We start from the raw sequence: 20860 nt of genomic DNA, 5'->3' as shown, positions 1-20860 counted from the left end.
CACCATGAATCCTCTTCAATTTATCTAGTAATAACAAGTGAACTAACAAACATCTTGTTAACTCAACAGCTTTTGACCACAGGTTCCAGTAATAAACTAGTTAATCCTTTCTGTAAAGCCTTCCTTATGAAACACAACTCCCCCTTCATAATTTAGTCAGATTTCAAAGCAACATTACTCAGAAAACAAAACACTGCTTCCAGGAAGGGTCAGAATGTAAAAGGGACTATAATGTGGGTCTGATAGTGACTGATAATCTCATAACACTACAGAAAGAAAAATAACAATGGCTAGTAAAATCACTACAAGAAAAGCAAACTGGCATATATCTTTGTAGCCCTACCTCTAGAGATAATCAATTTTAGCTTTAAGTTAAAGCAATTCCCATAAGGTAAAGTACTAGCAGAGTACAAAAATATCATTAGTTGACATAAAATACTACAATACCAAGCTTTTATGGATCCAAAAACGCAACCATGGAGTTAAGCAAATAAGAATTAAACACAAAAATGAAAGTCCTGGAACATATAAATATTTCAGATCACTCACTAAAGAAAGATTACCATTATTTAATTTATATTGGGATTGAGTAAAACATGTGAACACTGACAAAACAAAAAATTAATTTGCGTTTCTATGACACTTGTAATTGCTATCAATGGAGATCTAATCCAATTCACAGCTGCTTTCAAAACACCCTGTCAAATACTGAAATTATTAATAAAAACAACTTTTGTTATTTGCTGAGAATTTGGCTGCAAACATGTGGCAACATACAAAGATATGTTTATCCAACTCAGAACTGGCATTTAAAAACTAATCTTGCAAAAAAAATAAGTTTACAGTAAGATATAAATTCCCATTAAGAGCTGTATCAAGCTGCAATTTTGCTACATTGTTGGCAATATTTGAATTTTGCAGACCTCAATACAAACTTGTATTTTTTCCTGAACTAGGTAAAGATAAACAGTCAATTTTAAAAGGGACCAAGAAGAGCTTTTTGTTTTATACATTTTAAGCTCGGACTTGAAACCAGCTGTCAGCAGTCTCCAAAGTGGGGTGCATGCACCTCAAAGGATGTGCAAAATGATTCACTGGAGTGCAAGAATATTTTCTACCATTAATAAATATTTTACTTGATAAAAGATAATATTAATAATTTATTAATATTATCCTGAGAGGTGTCAGTCTCAACTCCCTACTGAGAGGACACAATGGGAAGAGCACAAAGCTACACCAAGAGAGGTTCAGATTGGATATTAAGGAAAAATATCTTTACTGTGACGGTGGTCAAACACTGGAACAGGCTTCCTGAAAAGGTGTTTGATGCCCTGTGCCTGTCAGTATTCAAGAAGCATTTCAGTATTGACTTGAATAATATACTCTTAACTTTTTGGTTAGCCATGAAGCAGACAGACAATTTGAACTGATATCTTTAGGTTCCTTCCAACTCAATTATTCTATAATTATTAATGCACAAATTTGTATTGGGGGTGCCTGGTCACAAGTGGGTCTTTTTTGTTGTTTGTTTGTTTGTTTTGTTTGTTTGTTTGTTTTTTTACTGACAGGATGGAAAATGTTTGAAGACCTCTGCTATCCCTGATCATCCCATTCTGCTAAAAAACACTACTGTTTTTGAGACCTCAACCAAGTATCTCAATTTCAATTTGCCTCTCATATTTTATTTATTAAATAAAATATAGCAATAACGTTACAATAAAACTAAGACTTTAAAACATTCTTGTATCACCTGTATAAATATAAAGGTTAAAAAAATCCAAGATAAATAAAGCATAAAAATAAATCTAGTTATACAGTGCACACTCTTTGCAAGCACACCATATCCTACTAAAATAGTTTTGACTCCAAGCCCAAATACCATTCCTTAGATTTCAGCAACACTGTCTCAGATTTGTGTCAGATAAAAAGGTATCTTTTCAATGAGATTTAAAAACTAGTGAAAAAAATGCATGCAAGATATTCTGAAAAGCAGCATGTACAGAATGAAAGGCTCACACATCAAGAAGAGCAACATTCAGACCAACTGGTGAGCAAGCAGACCACACTAGATAACACAGGCAATAAGAAGAAACCACTAAGCCAATACTGAAAACATTTCAATCTCAAGACAATACGAAGCACAAAAACACAGCATCATTTTAATAAGCTTTAGGCATATGCAGTGATCATTTTCCAAAACCAAAACACTACAGAAGTCACTTCTCTATCTTTACTGCAGTATTTTTACATTCTTCTGCTGAAGGGAATTTGTCATTCCTAACTTTGGTCTTGTTTTTCTTCTTTTTGAAGACTCTTTGGGTTCCTTCCTCCCTGCTTTGAAAATTGTGAAGCTTCTTTTCTCCTTACTACTCACTGCAATACATTCAAAGTTTTTGTTACATCGTCTCTTCCTAAACACCTTTTTTAGTCTCAGGCCCTCACTTTTACATTTCTTAGTCTTCCCATTGTTCCCATTTCTTCTTAAATAATTTTCTTGATTTCCCTCAGGTCACTTACTCTGTAATCTTATGAGTTCAGAGAGAAGACTAAAAAAAGCCACTTTAATTACAAGAAAAACAGACATTAAAGACCATGGAGAAGCTGCATTCCAAGTTTGCACAGCCTCCACTGCCAAAGTAAAGACTTGATTCCTTGGAAGGAGGGAGAAAACGCTGCTCGATACACAGTCTCTCTTCTGAGGCTCCCTCCACCACAATACAAAAAGTTGTAGTACTCAGAAATACTTTTTTTTTTTTTTTTTTTTTTTTAAAGGACAGCTTAGCATTATGCAGTTTTTCTCTAGCCCAAAAGGGTCTGAACTGAAAATAGAAGCAGCACAGGAGGCAGGATCTATGCTCCAGAAGGTCCTTCCACAAGACAAAATATATCCTTTGAGAAAGCTTCCTTTGAACAGTAATCTTTTGGAAATAGAATTCCCAAGTTTTGGGAACAGGTGAGAAATCCAAAGTTCACATCCCATGCACCTGTCCAAAGTATCTTTCTGGAGCCTTAAAATACAATTGAGTCTTTTTGCAGTGTATCCTATCTACCGCTCCCACAAAGGAGAACCGTTTAATTACTGTTACCAAAATTCAGCAATAATTTTTTTCTTAAAAATAGATGCAAACACTTTTCAGGTCAGTCCTCACAGTCTGAGGTCACACAATGTTCCTGGCTACTTCTAAACTGCCTCTGACCCTTGCAGAACTCTGAGACAAAAAACTGATCTGATTGTTACCCAAATCCAACACAAAGAAATAAAAGACATGCTACCTGCTATTTTTCATGGATTCAGGACTTGCTGGTAACTTGAAATACCTTAGAACAACTTATTTGCTTGAATGGAAAAATGTAACTATATTTCTGTGTGTTTATTAAAATTTTAGGTACATTGCTAATCTTCATAACTAGAGAACTGCAGTTGGAAGCTATTAGACTACCTTTATTGTAAGTAAAGGTAAAATATACATATCAAATTAAGTTTCCATCTTTCCAATATATTTTTTCATATATTCATCTCCCCATGTGTTAAGACATACGTTATCCATTTGCTGGAGAGTAGTATTTACCGTAAATAGGATTCTAGGACTCTATCCAGTCGTTTATAGAAGGGTCGCGATGTAAAGTATCCACTCCAGTAATGATGATCTCTGTCTGCATAGGTGAAGAAGTCTCCACTTACAACAGGGAAAAGTGAACTGCTGCTCTTTTCACCCAAATCGCTTTCTTTGCGCAGAGCTTCAAAGTAATCTGATAAAGTTCCAAACTGTGCCTGAAAGAAAATTAAAATTACTATGACATAGTTAAGACATTGGAAGAGAATTAGTATCCTTGCTTTCGTATTCAAGGAATATGCCAGTCTTCAAGCAGAATTACAACAGAAATGCAGTTTCCCTGCACAGTTTTCAGACAAAGGGAATAGTTCTTCCATAAATTCTTCATGAATTTCCAATCTAAGTGGTGTGATTTATTTTTTATTTTTTGCTTTTTAAGTATGCATCAATATCTAAAATACATAGCTAAATGTCAACAAGGAGCAGAAAGCATCCTTTTGTGTCTTATGACTAAGTCTAATATATGTGCAAAGTACTAGTTCAGTATTAATTAGAGGTCTGGACTAAATAAGTAACAATCTAATTCAACAAGAACATAGCCGTCTCAATCTTGCTTTTTCAAAATTAACACTATTGTGTTCCAGAATCTACAATATACGTTTAACCCATGATGACTCCTGATCAGAATATAAAAAAATAAAAATTAGCCTTTTAATAGCTTTTTTTTTAATTACATTCAAATAAATTGTTGTTTATTAATATGTAACATAACAGAGGGGCATAAAAATTATATATTTTTTTATTAATTATAAAATCAATATTTAAAATGTTCAGAAAAAAATAATGCAATAATGTTAGCCCTTTACAGGGTACTTCAAAAGACTGTACCTTCAAACCTAAGGGGCACAAAAATTGAAAAAAGGGAGCAGAAGGAAGTGATGTCAATGTTGTCAGCATTAAGAGATATTGTCAAAGCACCTAAGGAAGGCATACTGGATTTTGGTAGTGGAAAAACAATTAGTGAAGTAAGAATAGCACTGTGCAGAAGACCATGTTACCACAAGCATCCTTAAAATAACCTTTTCAAATTAAAACTTGTAGTTATCATTAAGTTATGGAATGTCCATGTATTTTAGTTTCAACAACAAGCATACAAACTAGCATGCTACCATTTACAATAACAAAATCAAGCTTTTGAGAACATTTTTTTTTTAAATTCAGTTCCTTTGACTTGAAGTAACAGGAACTTAACTCTGAAAATAAAGATGTCCTATTTCAGCATTTGGTATTCACTTTTCAAAATTATTCAGAAGAAGCAAGTATCTGTTAGGTGGACAGAGTGTGGTAACTTCCCAGTGCAAATGGCAGTAAAGCAAAGAAGATGACATCACCACAGAAATCCAAGTATTAGTGATCCTTGCCTTAGCAGTCACTTCCTGGAAACCTGTCCCTCACTTTCATGTACCCATACGTAGTTCTGAAGAAAAATGAACAGACCAAGAGAAATCCCAAATCTGCATGCTGGGTTACACCAGAAAAAGGAAGCCTCACTGGAGGAACCAGCAAAGTTGAAGAAAATTTAAATTCAAGTCAGGTGAGTGAAAAAATAGTGAAATAACCTGGAAGAGTCCTCTACTGGCATATTAAAAGTCTATGTTTAATAGATCTCCATGAGAGGTTAAACTACCTGAAAAGCTAAATAGTTCTTACTATTACTATGGTACTTGTATTGTATGTATTACTACTGATTATTATCCAGCATATAATCTTTGGACCGTCAAATAGCTGGTAGCATGAGGATCTCAGTGCTACAGACATATTGTACTGGGTCTGGCTGGGATGTTAACTTTCCCTGTAGCAGCCCATGCAGTGCTGTGCTCTGCACTTGTAGCTGGAACAGCAGTGTTATCACACCAGTGTTGTGTCTACTGCTGAGCAGTGCTGGCACAGCATCGGGCCTCTCCCTAACCCGCCTAGGGGGTGGGCAAAAAGTGAGAAGAGAAACATCACCAGGGCAGCTGACCTAAACCAACCAAAGGGATATTCCATACCATGTGGTGTCACACCCAGCAATAAAAGGTGGAAACAGGAAGAAGAGGGGAGGGGTGGGCTCTCGTTGGGAAAACGTCGGTTCTCCTCCCGAACACCGGTTACGTGCGTTGAGGCACGTGGTCAATCATCGCTCATTTGTGGGAAGTAGCGAGTAATTTCTTTCCTCTGCACTTCCACATAGCCTTCATTTATTTTGTTTGTTTTCCTCTTTCCCCCTCCCTTTTCCCCTTTCCATTTTTATTTCCCTTTAGTTAAATTGTTTAGTTCATAATAATCTTTATTTAATTATTATTATTATTTCCCTTTAATTAAATTATCCTTATCTCAACCCGTGAGTTGTTCTTTTCTTTACTTCTCCCCCTCCTCATCTAGAGGAGGAGTGAGAGAGCGGTTGTGGGGTTTAGCTGCCCAGCACGGTAAAACCACCACACATAGCCACTACATAAACATCTCAAATTTGACTGAAAGGGTAAATAAGATTAGAGAGGCAGAGTAGACAGTCCTCTAGGTAGTCAATCATTTTCTCTATTCATTTGTATATTATATTCCTGGACCTTTTCTTCACAACAAATGTCCTAAAAACAAACCAGGATTATTTAGAGCAGTCGAGTAGTTAGATATGGCAAGCAGTTATGTGAAAACGATCATCCGTTTGCTTCTTAAGACCAAGACAAAACAGGAAACTATCCTAGACAACAAAGCTCTTAAGGAAGAACTGTGAACTCTTTACGTAGAACCTTTACATAATCGAGGTTCTTAGAAAGTTGACCTTGACCTCTTAATTGTCTGTGGAATTAAACTCCACTAACAAAACTGCAGAACAAAGTGAAATTTCTGCTGCTAAGCTTGTACTGCCAAGCGTGAATGACACCTGTTTCAAAAACTAAAATAAGAATAATACGGAAAAAAAACACTACCTACACAAATAAGGAGACAGGCTGTAGTGCCTGATACGCTAGATGCATACTTCTACAAGGACGCAAGGGTTGATGTGATCCCCACCCTTTAATTGAGGTGGACAAGCCAAGGCTAATGAAGTAGACTCCTAGAGAACCTGACAATGGTCAAGCAGAACCTTCCAGACACAGTCCTTTAAGAACAAAAAACAGAGCTAGAGCCTACAACTTCTGTCCCAGTGAAGAATTCACACAGCACAGGTCAGTAGAAATCAGAAATCCTATTGTTAGTGTACGAAGAGTAACTACCTGTACATTCTAGTAAAGTGTGATTGCAAGAAGAGCAAAGACCACTTTCCAGGCCTATCCCCTTCCACTAAGGCATAGCAAACATTCACATTTGTCATGTCATCTATATCACATAGTCCAGAAGCCAGCAGGAAGAACTAATGCAATACTCAAATCTCCATGATTAGATGCATGGGGAAAGAGAAGGTGTGTGAGGGGAACACTGTGCACACACCCAGAAGAAAAAAAAAAGTTTGAAGAATAGTTGACCAGGTTTAAAAAGCCCAAACATGAAAGCAGCAATAAAATAATGTTCTCAATTGATACTCAAGAAAAAAAAAAAATCTATTTTCTACTCCCTCTCATTCATTCCCACGCTGGAAAATGATTAAAAGGTGTCAGAGCACAGAAAGCATCAATAGTCCAAGGCTTTGAAGTACCCAGTTTACACATTAGAATGTATGAATACGTATATTAACACTCAAAGATAGCGATTTAAAATGTTGTCTCATCTCGTAATTCACTCGTTTTATAGTCAGGTTAGTCTTCAATTTTATTTTATTCAACAGCATGTGCCAGCAATAGCCTCTCTGTATTCTTTTTCTGTTTGTTGCCACCAGATGACATCAAACCAAGAGGACACAAGCAAAGCAACAGAACTTTCCTTAGGTTCTGATACTAAAACCAATAATTTTAAACAACAAACTTTTAAATAAAAACAAACACTGTTAGTTTTAAAGAACAAAGCCTGAAGCCTGTGTGGAAAAAAAAATACTAGTAACCAAATCAAACCTGAAGAACTGCTTTCTAAAATAATCTAGTTTGGACATTATTTATAGGTTTCAAGCAGACAATACCAATTTTGCTTTGGAGGGAGAGGAAATGTTAAAGCTAAAAAAAAAAATCTGTCTAAAACTAACTTCTATTACATACTAGTTAACTAAATCTCCACCAAAATAAAAGTAATTTTAAAATATGAATAAATACTGTTTTCTCCACAATCCATAAAAAATGCATTTACCTTAACATGCAATTCAGGATGAGCGTTCATATAATCAAACAGCTTCTGATAATTCTGGTACTGCTGATCCCACTCTGAGCTCTCAGCATAGCGGAAATCATCCCCTAGTGGAGCCAACAGAACTTTAGTACGGAAAAGCTTTGACTTCTTTCTGTATTGATCTAAAATCATCCAAGCCCTTGGAAAAACAAAACAAAACAAAACAATGCAATTCAGAAGACAGAAGAATAAAGTTCAGTATTTGAAACAATTCTTAGATATCAACTTGTACATTAGGATAACCCTAAACAAGGCATACAACACTTTTTGATTCATTTTGTAACAAAAAGCTGGATGCAATTCCCTCCACTGGGACACCACATTCAACCAATTATTGCTGCAGACATTATGCTAATTAAATCCTACAATAAGCTTATCAAGCTCCATCTTAAACTGTAGGTCAGTCTTCATCAATTTGTTCCTGTGCCAAAACTAACCTTCGGTTTAAATGATGTTTACCTGTTTTATATTTAGATAACAATCCTAATCCTCTCTAGCCTTTATTTAAAATAATAAGCAAGCTCTTCTCATCCCCTCCTGTAATTCCCTTGGACACCTTGCTTTATATCTGCATGTCCTTGACAGAAAAAAAGCCCATAAATTAATCTTCTAGGAACTCCAGCCTTGCAGAAAAAAAAATCTGGTGGAAGACCACTGCTAATAATTACTCTTCCCCCTTCAGACAACTTCTTGCCTATCTTACAGTCAAGCCCTCTTAACCTTGAAAAGAAAAAAAAAATAAAAGGAAAAAAAAAAAGAGCTTTAAAACAAACAAACAAAAAAATGAAGCATAGAAAAGACATCAAAATTCTCCTTCAGCACCTATTCAATCTTTGGCAAGGAAAATATCAGTTCTTTCATTAAACAGAAGATTACAAGTATTAAGAGTTACAGGTCTGAGGTCTGGGTTGCTGAAAAGATCCATTTCCCTCCCCCATAAACACAGTCCCTATCAAAATCTTCAAATGTTGATCCTCTGTAAATAAAGTTATGGGAATAATGCTAATAAGGAGTATAAAGCATAATAATAATATATATGAGAAAACAGAAATACAAATGAGAAAATGTATCAAAGAGAAAACAGCAGCAAACTCCATATTCCAATAAGCTTTTTGTCCAGACGTCTCAAAAGCAGTCCACTACCATTTATTTTGAATTCATACTCAAAGATACAAACGCTTCTGCAAGAATCAAAACAAATTCAATATATTTGAAACCCATATTTAGCTGATCAACAGGTCAAGGTCTGTCCATTTGCTTATCAGATTTTAAAAGTATTGAGTAAATACAAGGTCTGAATGTACACTGGAGGGAGGAAGGCAGCACAAAATCTGCAGTTGAAGATCTGCAGTTCTGCTGACATTAGAATACACCCAACTGGCAGCTTTCCTCCTGCCTCTCCCCTCTGTCTATAGCATAATTTATTGCTCAGATTACCAAGTATTTATCAGTTATTTTCCACAACTTTCAACAAGACGCTGATTTTAATATAAAGTCTTCTCCACACAACCCATATACAACAACTAGTGTAACTGAAGACTTGATTCTACCTTACAAGAAGCCAGCCTAAATTTTCCATAAAAAAAGATACTTTACTTTTTGGAACCCCTTGAAGAAAAAAAAAAAGAAAAGACTGTAAAAAAAAAAAAAAAAAGACCGTTAAGAAAGGTTATAGTTAACAGGATATTTGTCTTTGCCATCTCTCCTCCAAGTCCTCCTCTAGTTGTTTTCCCTTTTTCCCTCTCCCTCCCCCAAATCTACTGCGAAATTCATCAGTGTTGTTCACAGTTTCTTCAAAGCACTATAGAATACTTAAGAGAATTTTAGGGCAGCAGTGGGATCCAGTGAAAACAAGTTTCATATCAGTTGTAAAACACCAATGAAAAATCTGATGTATCAAGTCAGGTATATCTAATAACATCAACAACAACAACAAATTATTTATTGTTTATTATATTAATTTATTGATAACATTTATTCATTGTTTAAAATTTAATAATAAATTATAATAATGAATTGTCATTATTAATGCAAAAGTTGCTCTCAATTTCTTAAATGATTATTTTATTTCAAGTAGAAGAAATTATTTCTGATGAAAGAGTCATCAGGAACACTTGGACAGAATTTGCTGAAGAAGAAAAAAAATCTGTAAAAAACAAAATAAAACAAAACAAACACCTGAGATTCTACCATGATTCATGAATTTTGTCCCCTTAGGTAAAGGTGCATTCTGATATATGTTTATCCTACACAGCTGAATAAAAATCCAGAAACCAATTGAAAAAAAAAAAGTCATGATAAACTTTTTCTATCCCTGTAATAATAGCTATACCATATCAGCAGCAACTCCATTTTAATTGCTTTTATTTTACCACAAATTTGCTTTCATAAAGTTAAAAATTCTGCTAACTAAGGACAAGGGGGAATGGGCAAAAGTTGCACCAGGGGAGGTTTAGGTTGGATATTGGGAAGAACTTCTTTACTGACGGGGCTGTTAGGCATTGGAATGGGCTGCCCAGGGAAGTGGTGGAGTCACCATCCCTGAAGGTTTTTAAAAGATGTTTAGATGTAGAGCTTAGTGATATGGTTTAGTGGAGGACTGTTAGTGTTAGGTCAGAGGTTGATCTTGGAGGTCTCTTCCAACCTAGATGATTCTGTGAAGATACATTATGCAGTTCTTAGTATTCAGAGCAATACGAACTGCGCCTTAAGTTGGAAATACTGAATATACATCAATATGTTATTAATAGAACAATTCAGTAACAGCATCAAGAATAATTTTAATCTTTCTTTGGGAAGCCTTCAGATTATCTCTGAATGCTAAACACATTTGCAAAATCATGAGAAACTCTTCACGTCACAAGTCTTTCCTTTTAAAACAAAAATTCCAAATATTTGTTTATAACATATCAAAACCAATTTAAAAGACTGCTTTACCTCCTCCTCCTGTCAGAAGACGAACAGCAGCCATCTGTCTGTGGGAATCACAAGAGATTTTGCACCAGCGAACAGCATGTCCAAGGTGACACATTTGACAATAGGAACTCTAAAGTCATGACTACTACTTAAACCTATACAGCACATTAAGCACTAGGGCCTCACTCCTTGCTCTGTAATCTCAACTAGAAAACAAAACCATTTGGATGATTTGCAATTTGCTGTTTAGATGATTTTGTGAAGGAATTTTAATGCAGGATAATTACTTCCTAATAGGGTGCCAACCCCAAGAATTGGAAATCAAATGCAATCACGAACCACCAATGCCACGTCAGCAATCTAATTCTACTCGCCAGTTGCATGTTAAGCAGTAGGACCAATCATACACAGAAAAAAGCTGAAGGGTGAAATTGTTTTTTGAACAGTAGGGGGAGAGAGAGAAAGCCCATTTTCTACTCCTCTGAAGTACAGAGCTTGCAGCATAGATTCTTTCCTATTTCCATGCATGGGAAAGACACATACACCAAAACAAGCCATGCTTTCCCTAATAAAAACAACTCCTTTCTATAAAAGGAGGGGGAAAAAAACTGTTTTGGTTACACCAGGAAGAAAACAAAACAATCTCATAACACAGATAAAAGTTGTTTGCTGAAAAGACAGAACTTCAGAATTCAGCATAAAGATGCAGCTGAAAGACTGGTCATATGCAACAACAATCTTTATAACCTACACTGTTCTGAAGTTTAATTAAACAAGTACAGACTTTCAAATAGACTGCTGTTTCATTCCTTCCTATCAAATCACAATTAAAGTTGCAGGGCAATTAAAAATCCAACAGATACTAGTACTAAGTTTTCAATTGAATATTTCTTCAGTACATATGTTTGGCCATAACAGTATTGAAATTAAAAGCTATCCTACCTGTATACATAAGATCTGTTTTACCAATTTAATTGCAACTCTAGCATTAAAAAAGGTAAGTGAACTAAACATTGCCTCTGAATTAATGAAAAGTATATCAAACACTACTTTATTCAGATTCACGTAGAACAGACCTCTTGTATTTTTCCAGTCTTAAAAAACAAACCAGAGATGTGAGACAGATTAGTGTGCTACAAATCTTTGCCTTGGAAAGCTTACGATGTAGAGAGAGATTTTTCAATTACTCCTATATTTCTCAAATCCCTTCATCATAAGAACCGTAAAACTTGTTCTGTTACACAGGTCAAACCAGAAAAGTTTTTGGTTGCCTGCAATATTCCAAATTTGTCTTTTAAAATGAGAAATATTTTTAGCATTATCCAGCAAAACAGCATTTCCTTTATTTTAATGGATTTACTGAAACCAGGCTTTAAAATTGGAAATTCCCATGTTCTTTGTAGTATATCAAACATAGATAAGCCAGGCCCAACTCAAAAACAATGTGTTAGCTTTACTTTTTTCTTAGATATCTATCATCCTATTTCAATTCTGTGTTAGACACTAAGTTATCTACTGTTTCCAGTTGTCCATTGAAAACTGATGCAAAAGATTTTTTTTCAGAGGTCGTACTGAGACTTGGTATGCTTCAACTTGATCATACCTTCATTATATGCTCACCTCATTTCTTTTATTGATTCCATATGTGATGAAAGAACTGTTTCTTATACAAGGTCTAATTTAGATTGTTATGCAAAAGTTGCATCTTGGAAACTCAGAGAGATTAAAACAAAATAAATAAATAAATAAAAATACATTCCAAGCAGGCTCTCTACATTACTCTTATAGCTTACATATAAATATTTGTTAAACAAGAACTGTTGCTCATATACTTACATTTGACTCCAATAATTGTGGTACTTACTCAAGATTCTACTTTTTAAAACTGACCTAAAAATGTGAGCTTTTTTTCACTATTGATGAGCACTAGCTATCGCGATATGATTCTTCTGTCTACTGCTCTCATCACTTTCACCTTTCATTTTTGTACTTTCAAATTACTTTATCATAGCATTTCCACTACCAAAATATTACAATTATGTTATATTTTAATGTGTCATCATCACAAATCACATTTCTGATGACAGCAGCTCACTTCAAAACCGCAGCATCAAGACTAAAATCTAAGTCACCCCTCTGACTGTAATACACCATACTCGGCAATTTGCAATAATTTTAAACACCTGCAAACATTTCCAGCTCTTGAATTCACAGATGGTTTTAGTTATACAAGGCCTGAAGACAGTAAACAGGACCATAGAATACAATCTTTTTCTGCAAAAACCTTTAGCTGTTCCATCTTCAATTTATTTATTTTCAAAATAGAGAAGTGGTTTTGTAAAACTTGACAATTTGGTTCTGACCAGTGCTAAAAAAAAATAAATCAATATTTGTATTCTAAAAACCTGAATTGGATTAAATTTCACTTTTTTTTTTTTTTTCACAGGACACGGATTCATTTAAACGTTCTAGTCCAGGAAACCTAGGCCACAATTGTCAATTACTGTGAGGATATACCATGGAAAATATCTGACTGTATTGCAGTTACAGGATACTAAACCATGCTATCCCTGAAGTCTTCCACAGGCAGGAGACAAATCATTGTCTATTCACAAAAATTACAGTAAACCAGGAGTTATATATCTAACAATTGGATTTTGTACTTGAAGCCTATTGCCAGTGGATTAGTAAAAACCAAATATAGATTTGGGGGGATTATACAAATCTCAATTATAGTTCTATATAAATTTGTTCCCAAAAATCAGGAAAGCTCTATTTCCATGCTGCTTTCATTTATTACTCAGTACCAGAATGTTATATCTAATGACCTGAGAACCTTAAAAAGAACCCTCTAAGCAGAATGTTTTGTAACTTCTAAAGTAGAAGCTTAAATATTATAAAACGCATATGAATTATGACTTTCGCCCACATCAAAGTAGCTAAAACCTATGGAAACGCAGTAAAATAAAGAACAGTAAAGATATTTGATAAAGATGCAAAGCATTAACTCCACGCATTTTGTTCTTTCTGCTTTTCATATGTAAGGAAGTTTCAAAGAATTTTGAGAACTGTGACCACCTACAATTATTCTGATACTGCAGCAGCTGATACTGTAGCAGATAATAAGCCACCTGCACCCAAAAGCCACTTACATGCTTTAACTTTTAATATACTGGCACTTCAAAGCAGTAAAATGCTCACTGATGGTGACAGTACTGCGCTGACCAAATACAGATCCTGAGATGTGTCAAGTTAGGCAAGAATTCTGATCTTTAGTTAAAAAAAAAAAAAAAAAAAAAAAAAAAAAAAAGAAAAAAGCAGTGAAACAGTGGTAGGAAAGAAGATCTTTCATGCAAAAACAAAACAAAGAAACCAGGAAAGTTGATGTAACTCCAGATTCTTTTAAGGTTTATGCTATCAACTTACTAACAAACCACAACAACTTTGCTGTTTGGATTTCTGAGGTGGACCAGAAGGGATAAAAAATAGGGAAAATAAAGTATTTGAAAATGAGATGATTCGAAGCGACATCCTGTAACATGTATCTTTGATCAGCTTTTTAAGTTTTTCCTTTTTACGATGTGTAAAAACCGTACCTGTGTTGAATGTTTCCAGCATGAATGGCTTCAGGTGGAACTCTCCACGGACAGCTTACTCTTCCTCCAGGAAGACGTTTGAAATCAAACTGGCAGCAGATTTTTGGATCTGGACCACAAGTATGAGGAACATCATAGCTATAGAAAGGCATCATATGACAAAGGATATCTGTACTGGATCCCAAATCTGGAATTAAAAAGAGCACACTTTTACTATGAGCTCTCAAGTTTGCCAAAACTAAATCATTTCCACGATCTTAACCAAAGAACTGCATTAAAAACATCAGACCAAGACAACCCCTACTTTTGAATACCTGTATCTGGAGTTTATATAGAGAAGAAACTTTCTCTGTTTCTGTTTTACATAATAAAGAGTCTAAAATAAGATACAACAAAGATCAGAATCCCAATCAAACACTAGCAGCTTTAGAAAGATATGAAAAAAAGTTGTGTTTTTTTTTTTTTCCAAATAGATAAATCTCATTATTTCCAGAATTTTAGAGATGAATAAAAGTCATCTTTTACACTTCAAGTGAGTAACAGCAAAATAAATTAAAATTAAATAAATAAAACAAATGCAGCATACCTCCAAAAGAATTTTAAAAAATAAATAAAAAACACCAAAAACAGGTATTATTCTCATTTTAGCACAAAATCTGAATTGGTCAACTTTAGCAGTATCTCAATTTCTCAAACACACAGCTTCACTACATTACCAGTATGATTCTACATAAGAATACATAGATTTCATGTACATAGAAGTGCATATACTTCTATGCAATCCTGAGACTACCTCTGAAATCTTAAATTTTCCAACTAGTCAATGCATCTAGTAAAGAGTCTTCCCCAAAGCCTGAAGTGCCCTTAGAGAACCACTTCACCCTTCTGCACACTGAAAAGAAAGACCCATTGCAAGCAGTGTGTGGAGCTAAGTAAGGCAGCCTGGTCTGCTCCCTACATAACAATCAGTGCAACTAAGAAAAGGCAATGCAAGATAGTCGTAGGCAACTCTCTCCTGAGAGGTACAGAGGTACCCATCCACCAACCACTCTTGAGGGAAGTTTGCTGCTTACCAGGGGCTCTTATCAGAGATATTACCAAGAGACTAATGAGACTCATAAGGCCTAATGACTATTATTCACCGCTGCTGTTTCACATGGGCACCAGTGATGCTGTCAGGAGCTGTCAGCAGAGCATCAAGAGGGTCTATAGAGCTCTGGAGCAGCAGTAAAAGACTTGGGAGAACAGCCAGTTTTTTCATCAGTCCTCATGGTCAAAGGGAAGAGGATTGTATTTTACCTAAACTTCAGCAAGGCCTTTGACACAATATCCCATGGTATTCTCCTGGAGAAGCTGGCAGCCTATGACTTGGACAGGTACACCCTGTGCTGGGTTAAAAACTAGCTGAATGGCTGGGCCCAGAGAGTGGTGGTGAATGGAGTGAAATCCAGCTGGCGACTGGTCACCAGTGGTGTTCCCCAAGGGTTGGGGCTCATCCTCTTTAGTATCTTTGATGATTTGGAGGAGGGAATTGAGTGCACCCTCAGTAAGTTAACAGGCAACACCAAGTCGGGGGGGAAGCATTGATCTGCCGGAGGGCAGGAAGGTCCTGCAGAGGGACCTAGACAGCATGGGTCAATGCGCAGAGACCAATGGGATGAGGTTCAACATGGCTAAGTGTCGGGTCCTGCACTTTGACCACAACAACCCCATGAAATGCTACAGGCTTGGGGCAGAGTGACTCAAAAGCTATGCAGACAAAAGATGATCTTGGAGGTTTTTTCCAACCTTAATGATTCTACGAAAGGGCCAGTCAGATCTGGCAAATCAACAGATGGTTACAGGAGTGTTGTCTCAGACGGGTTCAGCTAATTAGATGACAGGAATAGCTTTAAGAAACATGGTCTGCTGGGGGCTGATGGGGTCCACCTCAGAAAAGGGCAAGAGCATCTTCATTCATAGGCTTGCCAAGCTGGAAGATAGTGAAGAGGAATTTAAAGTAGAGTTACCAGGGAAGGGGAACCTCACTCCATCCTATTCCTCCCCATTTGATGCCAGTGTTAGCAATAGATGCCCAGAGCCTGGAGAAGGGTCATGGGTCAGCAGAAGAGCACCTGAAGAGCAGCACAAAGGAATTCCAGCCACTCCAGACAGTCAGTCAGCTTCATCAGCTCTACTTTGCTCTTGTGAGACCCCACCTGGAGCACTGTGTTCAGCTCTGGGGCCCCCAGCACAAGAAGGACATGGAAGTATTACAACAAGTCCAGAGGAAAGCCACAAAGATGATCAAAGAGCTGAAGCACATCTCCTATGAAAACAGGCTAAGGGAGTTAGGTTTGTTCATCTTTGGTTAAGAGAAGGCTCCAGGGGGGACCTGACAGCAACCTTTGAGTACCTAAAGAGGGCCTACAGGAAAGCTGAGGGACTCTTGGTCAGAGAATGTAAGGAAAGGACAGGGAGTTAATGGTTTTAAACTAAAAAAGACTAGATATAGATTAGATTTTAGGAAGAAGTTCTTTATTTTGATGGTGCTGTGGCACTGGAACAGGTTGCCCAGAGAAGTTGTGTATTTCCAGGGATGGGGCATACACAAGTCTGGGTTGGATGGGGCTTTGAGCAACCTGGTCTAATGGAAGGTGTTAGAATTAGATGATTTTTAAGGTCATCTTAAAGTTGGATCATCTTTTTGATCCAACTCAAACCGTTCTATGAGTTCAAGTGAGGTAATGTTGAAAAAAGGGATGAATGTTGTTTATATCTTAAGGAACGTGGCTCCCAAGAAAAGTGTGTCAACAATACTTAAAAAATACTCTTTAAAACCTTGTAATCCTAAATTTTTGCATTTACACTCCAGACCTTTGTTAAAAACTCTTACTACTACTTGTGACTTAAAATGTCATTATCCATGAATATATACATTTACCTTTCAACTATAGGAGTTCTCTATCTCAAGCAATATATCTACATATTATACCAGATCAGTGATCTCTGATCTCTTTTGAAAGCCTTCTGAAGCCAAAACATTAGATCGTATCATACACAGGATTTATGTATGCAACCATTTAAAATGGCAGGTCAATTAAGCAACCTGTAAACCAAATGGCATATGTCAGCATTAAAAGAAAAACCTCTGAAGTGTTTTTGTAACAGAATTTCTTTCACAAACAGTTGTATGTTTACCTCAGGAAGAGTTTGCTTGTGCAGATTACTTTCTTTGAATATTCACCCCGTTACAACCTCCCATTAAAAATATATAGAAACTGTAGAACTTCAAAATCATCACAACTTTTCAATAGTAAATACAAAATAAACCTTTTTCTCCCTATATTGATAAAGCTGTGACATATTAGTTTATTTTAAAAAGCAGGAAGAAAACCTCCAATACATATATTCATCATATTGCTTATTAGAATGCTGGTACAGTACACTAAGCAAAATAAAATTCACACAGAAAAGTAAGCAAAATAAAATTCACACAGAAAAGTACTTTTTTTTTTTTTTTTTTTACAGACACAGTCTACTATGATGTAGTTACTACATTACTTATGAAACCCTTCAAACTGTGTAACATATACATATAAATTACAAAAAAAGCAAGTATATTTATTCTAATAAAGTAAAACATACTTTTTGTATGCTTGAAAGGAAGGTGAACCTTTGTTCAAAATTATTTACTGGGAAGTAGCACAACAAACCAAAAACTATAAAAAACACTTTTCCCCTTCCCATATAAATATTTTTTAAGAGGGACAGGAGAAGGAATATTAGAGAAAGTAAAAACACATATGAAAGTGAAGTAACAGCAAGATCTGAGGAGCAATAGTAACACCACAGCTTTCATATTTTAACCCCTTCCCTAATACACAGCTTTACCTTTTTTGTTACACAAAAATTCCCTTAAGTTTTTGAACAAAATGATTTTTTTTAAAGAACTGCAAGTCTAACATTTATATACATATACTTTTTAAAATTCTAGACTAACTTCTCTAAACAAGCTGTTCTGTAAAGATTTCCAGAGTATTTATTCAAGTTAATTCCATATTTTACCTACACAAACTAATAAAATAAATTGAGATAAAGGAAAAATACATACCCCAGTTCTGTCTCCAAAGAAATTCTAGTGTCTTTTGAGTTGAAAAATGTTTTTTAATTGAGTAATGAACTCTCTGTATCAGCATATTTGAAAATCCTGCACGTTTCAGTAGGTAGGCCATTGTTGGTGAATGCCCAAAAGGATCAACTGCCCAACCAGACTTTGGTTTTACTCCTGTTGACAAGGTAAGAAGTTTAAAAGGAGGAAAAGGTTTTACTGTTCACCCAAACAAAGTTATACCGATATAACTCAAGTCCAACCACTACAGATAAAATTTCCAAGAAAATCAAAGAAAATGCACAGCTGACTATTAAGCCTCCTGCAGAACACACACTGGAATTAACAACCTAGAATAAAACAGATAATTACTTATGAAAACAAATCAAATATTTAAGAAGCAAGGTATTCTAGCTACATTAAAGAAAAAAACATTGAGATTAGTACTCTACACTTTTATACTATTTCAATTTTGTCTCAAACATCTTTACACAGAATCATAACAAAACATCATCTTTTTCATTTAAGTAGTTTCCAGATGTTATAATTGGAAAGAAAAGCTGAAAGAAAATGAACAAATGAAGACAGCTGTTGTAACTTGTTGAATTTTCAGTGTAATTTAAATAATTTTCACCTTTGCTGGCTTTGGGACTATCTTTTCTTTCAAAATGAATTTATTTACTTGAATGACAATTATTAGAATTATACCAATTACTATTGCCTTTTCACTGAATTTCACAGAATCACAGAATCATCTAGGTTGGAAGAGACCTCCAAGACCACCTAGTCCAACCTCCGACCTAACACTAACCAGTCCTCCACTAAACCATATCACTAAACTCTCCATCTAAATGTCTTTTAAAGACCTCCAGGGATGGTGACTCCACCACTTCCCTGGGCAGCCCATTCCAATGCCTAACAACCCTTTCGGTAAAGAAGTTCTTCCTAATATTCAACCTAAACCTACCCTGCTGCAACTTTAGCCTATTCCCCCTCATCCCGGTACCTATAATGTACCAATACCTACCTGTACAGGTACCTTATAGGTACCTATAATTTCATACCAGCACGTAAATTTCAATTAGCAAGTAAAGAAACTGTATCTAACTCTTGTTTAACTGATTCTTTAACATGGTTCCTTAGATGCATTTTTACTTTCCCATCAAAAACAAAACAGAAAGAAGCATAATACAACGATTCAGTATTATCCTTTTACTAAACTTGCCTTCTACCCCTTCTACTCCACAGTCTTATAATTATGAGGAGCTGTATTTATGGAAATTGCAATCTAAAAAAGAAAGAACCATCATAGAATAGCTTGGGTTTGGAAGTGACCTTAAAGATAATCTAACTCCAACCCCCCTGCAATGGACAGGGATACTACCCACTGGACCAGGTAGACCAAGGCCCCATCCGGCCTGGGCTTTAACACCTCTGGGGGTGGGGCATCTACAGCTTCTCTGGGCAACCTGTACCAGCGCCTCATCACCCTTACAGTAAAGAATTTCCTCCTAATGTCTAGTCTAAATGTATTCTCTTTTAGTTTAAGAGCATTCCACCTTGTCCTAAAAATGACATCATGAAACAGCTTTTCAAAATAATTTAATTAAATGACGTACTGTTATCAATAAAATCACTACACAAATAACGCCAATGTAAAAGGAATTCTCTATTTATGCAACTAACAAAAAAAAACAAAACCAACTTTTACAACAACCAAAGCAATTCAGTCAACTTTACTACAAGAATTCCCCTAAGTTCTGAAAGTGAATGAGTTAGCTTCGTTTCTTTTTAATGCAAACAATTCTAACATTACATTGGGTTTTGGCTTTACAACTACTAATAAAATTCATGTTTGTTTGTTTTTTTGGAAATATCTAAGAACCTAATAAATACACAACACCCAATAAATACAGCCTGCAGAAGAGATCCAAACAAATAGAAGGAAAATAAGTTTTTAAGTAATTTGAAGGTCTTTGTCATGATTTTCACAAATAGAGATGTCAATACTGGAAACTAAGTCTTTTGGCTTTCAGTAAGTAGTCTGATTTAACATTTCAGGAAAGAAAAGCAAGGAAAGCCTGCTAAGGACATAAGAGATATGAAGCAACTTGCTGTACTAACACAGTTATATTTTAGATCAATCTACATACCCAGGTTCCTTTCTAGCCACTGATGTCCTTCTATCATCTGGTCAATTACAGCAAAGTAATGAGCAGAGGCTTCATCAGGCATGACCCATCCTCCTGTTACTATTTCAAATTGTCCATCTTTTATTAACCTGAAGAATATGTAAATTGTGTTCAGAATATTGCATATGAAAAGATATTTTTAAAACCAATTTCTGAATACCTGACAGGTAGTTGTAAGGGACACAATCACAAAGTCTAAATTATGTTACTTCTGAC

The 20860-nt window shown here is 35.6% G+C and overlaps 1 protein-coding gene across 1 annotated transcript in view; it reads right to left on the bottom strand.

The window, feature by feature from the left end:
* The window catches only part of MAN2A1 (mannosidase alpha class 2A member 1), a 133394-nt gene that overhangs the window by 80326 nt on the left and 32208 nt on the right, over positions 1–20860 (bottom strand). Inside the window, exons 5-9 of the mRNA XM_068666363.1 lie at positions 20606–20733; positions 18456–18629; positions 14363–14549; positions 7812–7989; positions 3570–3772 (exon numbers count right to left, since the gene is read on the bottom strand). Coding sequence (XP_068522464.1) covers positions 3570–3772; positions 7812–7989; positions 14363–14549; positions 18456–18629; positions 20606–20733 — 870 coding nt within the window. The remainder of the gene's footprint in view (positions 1–3569; positions 3773–7811; positions 7990–14362; positions 14550–18455; positions 18630–20605; positions 20734–20860) is intronic.

Source organism: Anas acuta, chromosome Z (assembly GCF_963932015.1).
Source record: "Anas acuta chromosome Z, bAnaAcu1.1, whole genome shotgun sequence".
Taxonomy (NCBI): domain Eukaryota; kingdom Metazoa; phylum Chordata; class Aves; order Anseriformes; family Anatidae; genus Anas; species Anas acuta.
This window is presented reverse-complemented; position numbering and strand designations above follow the sequence as displayed.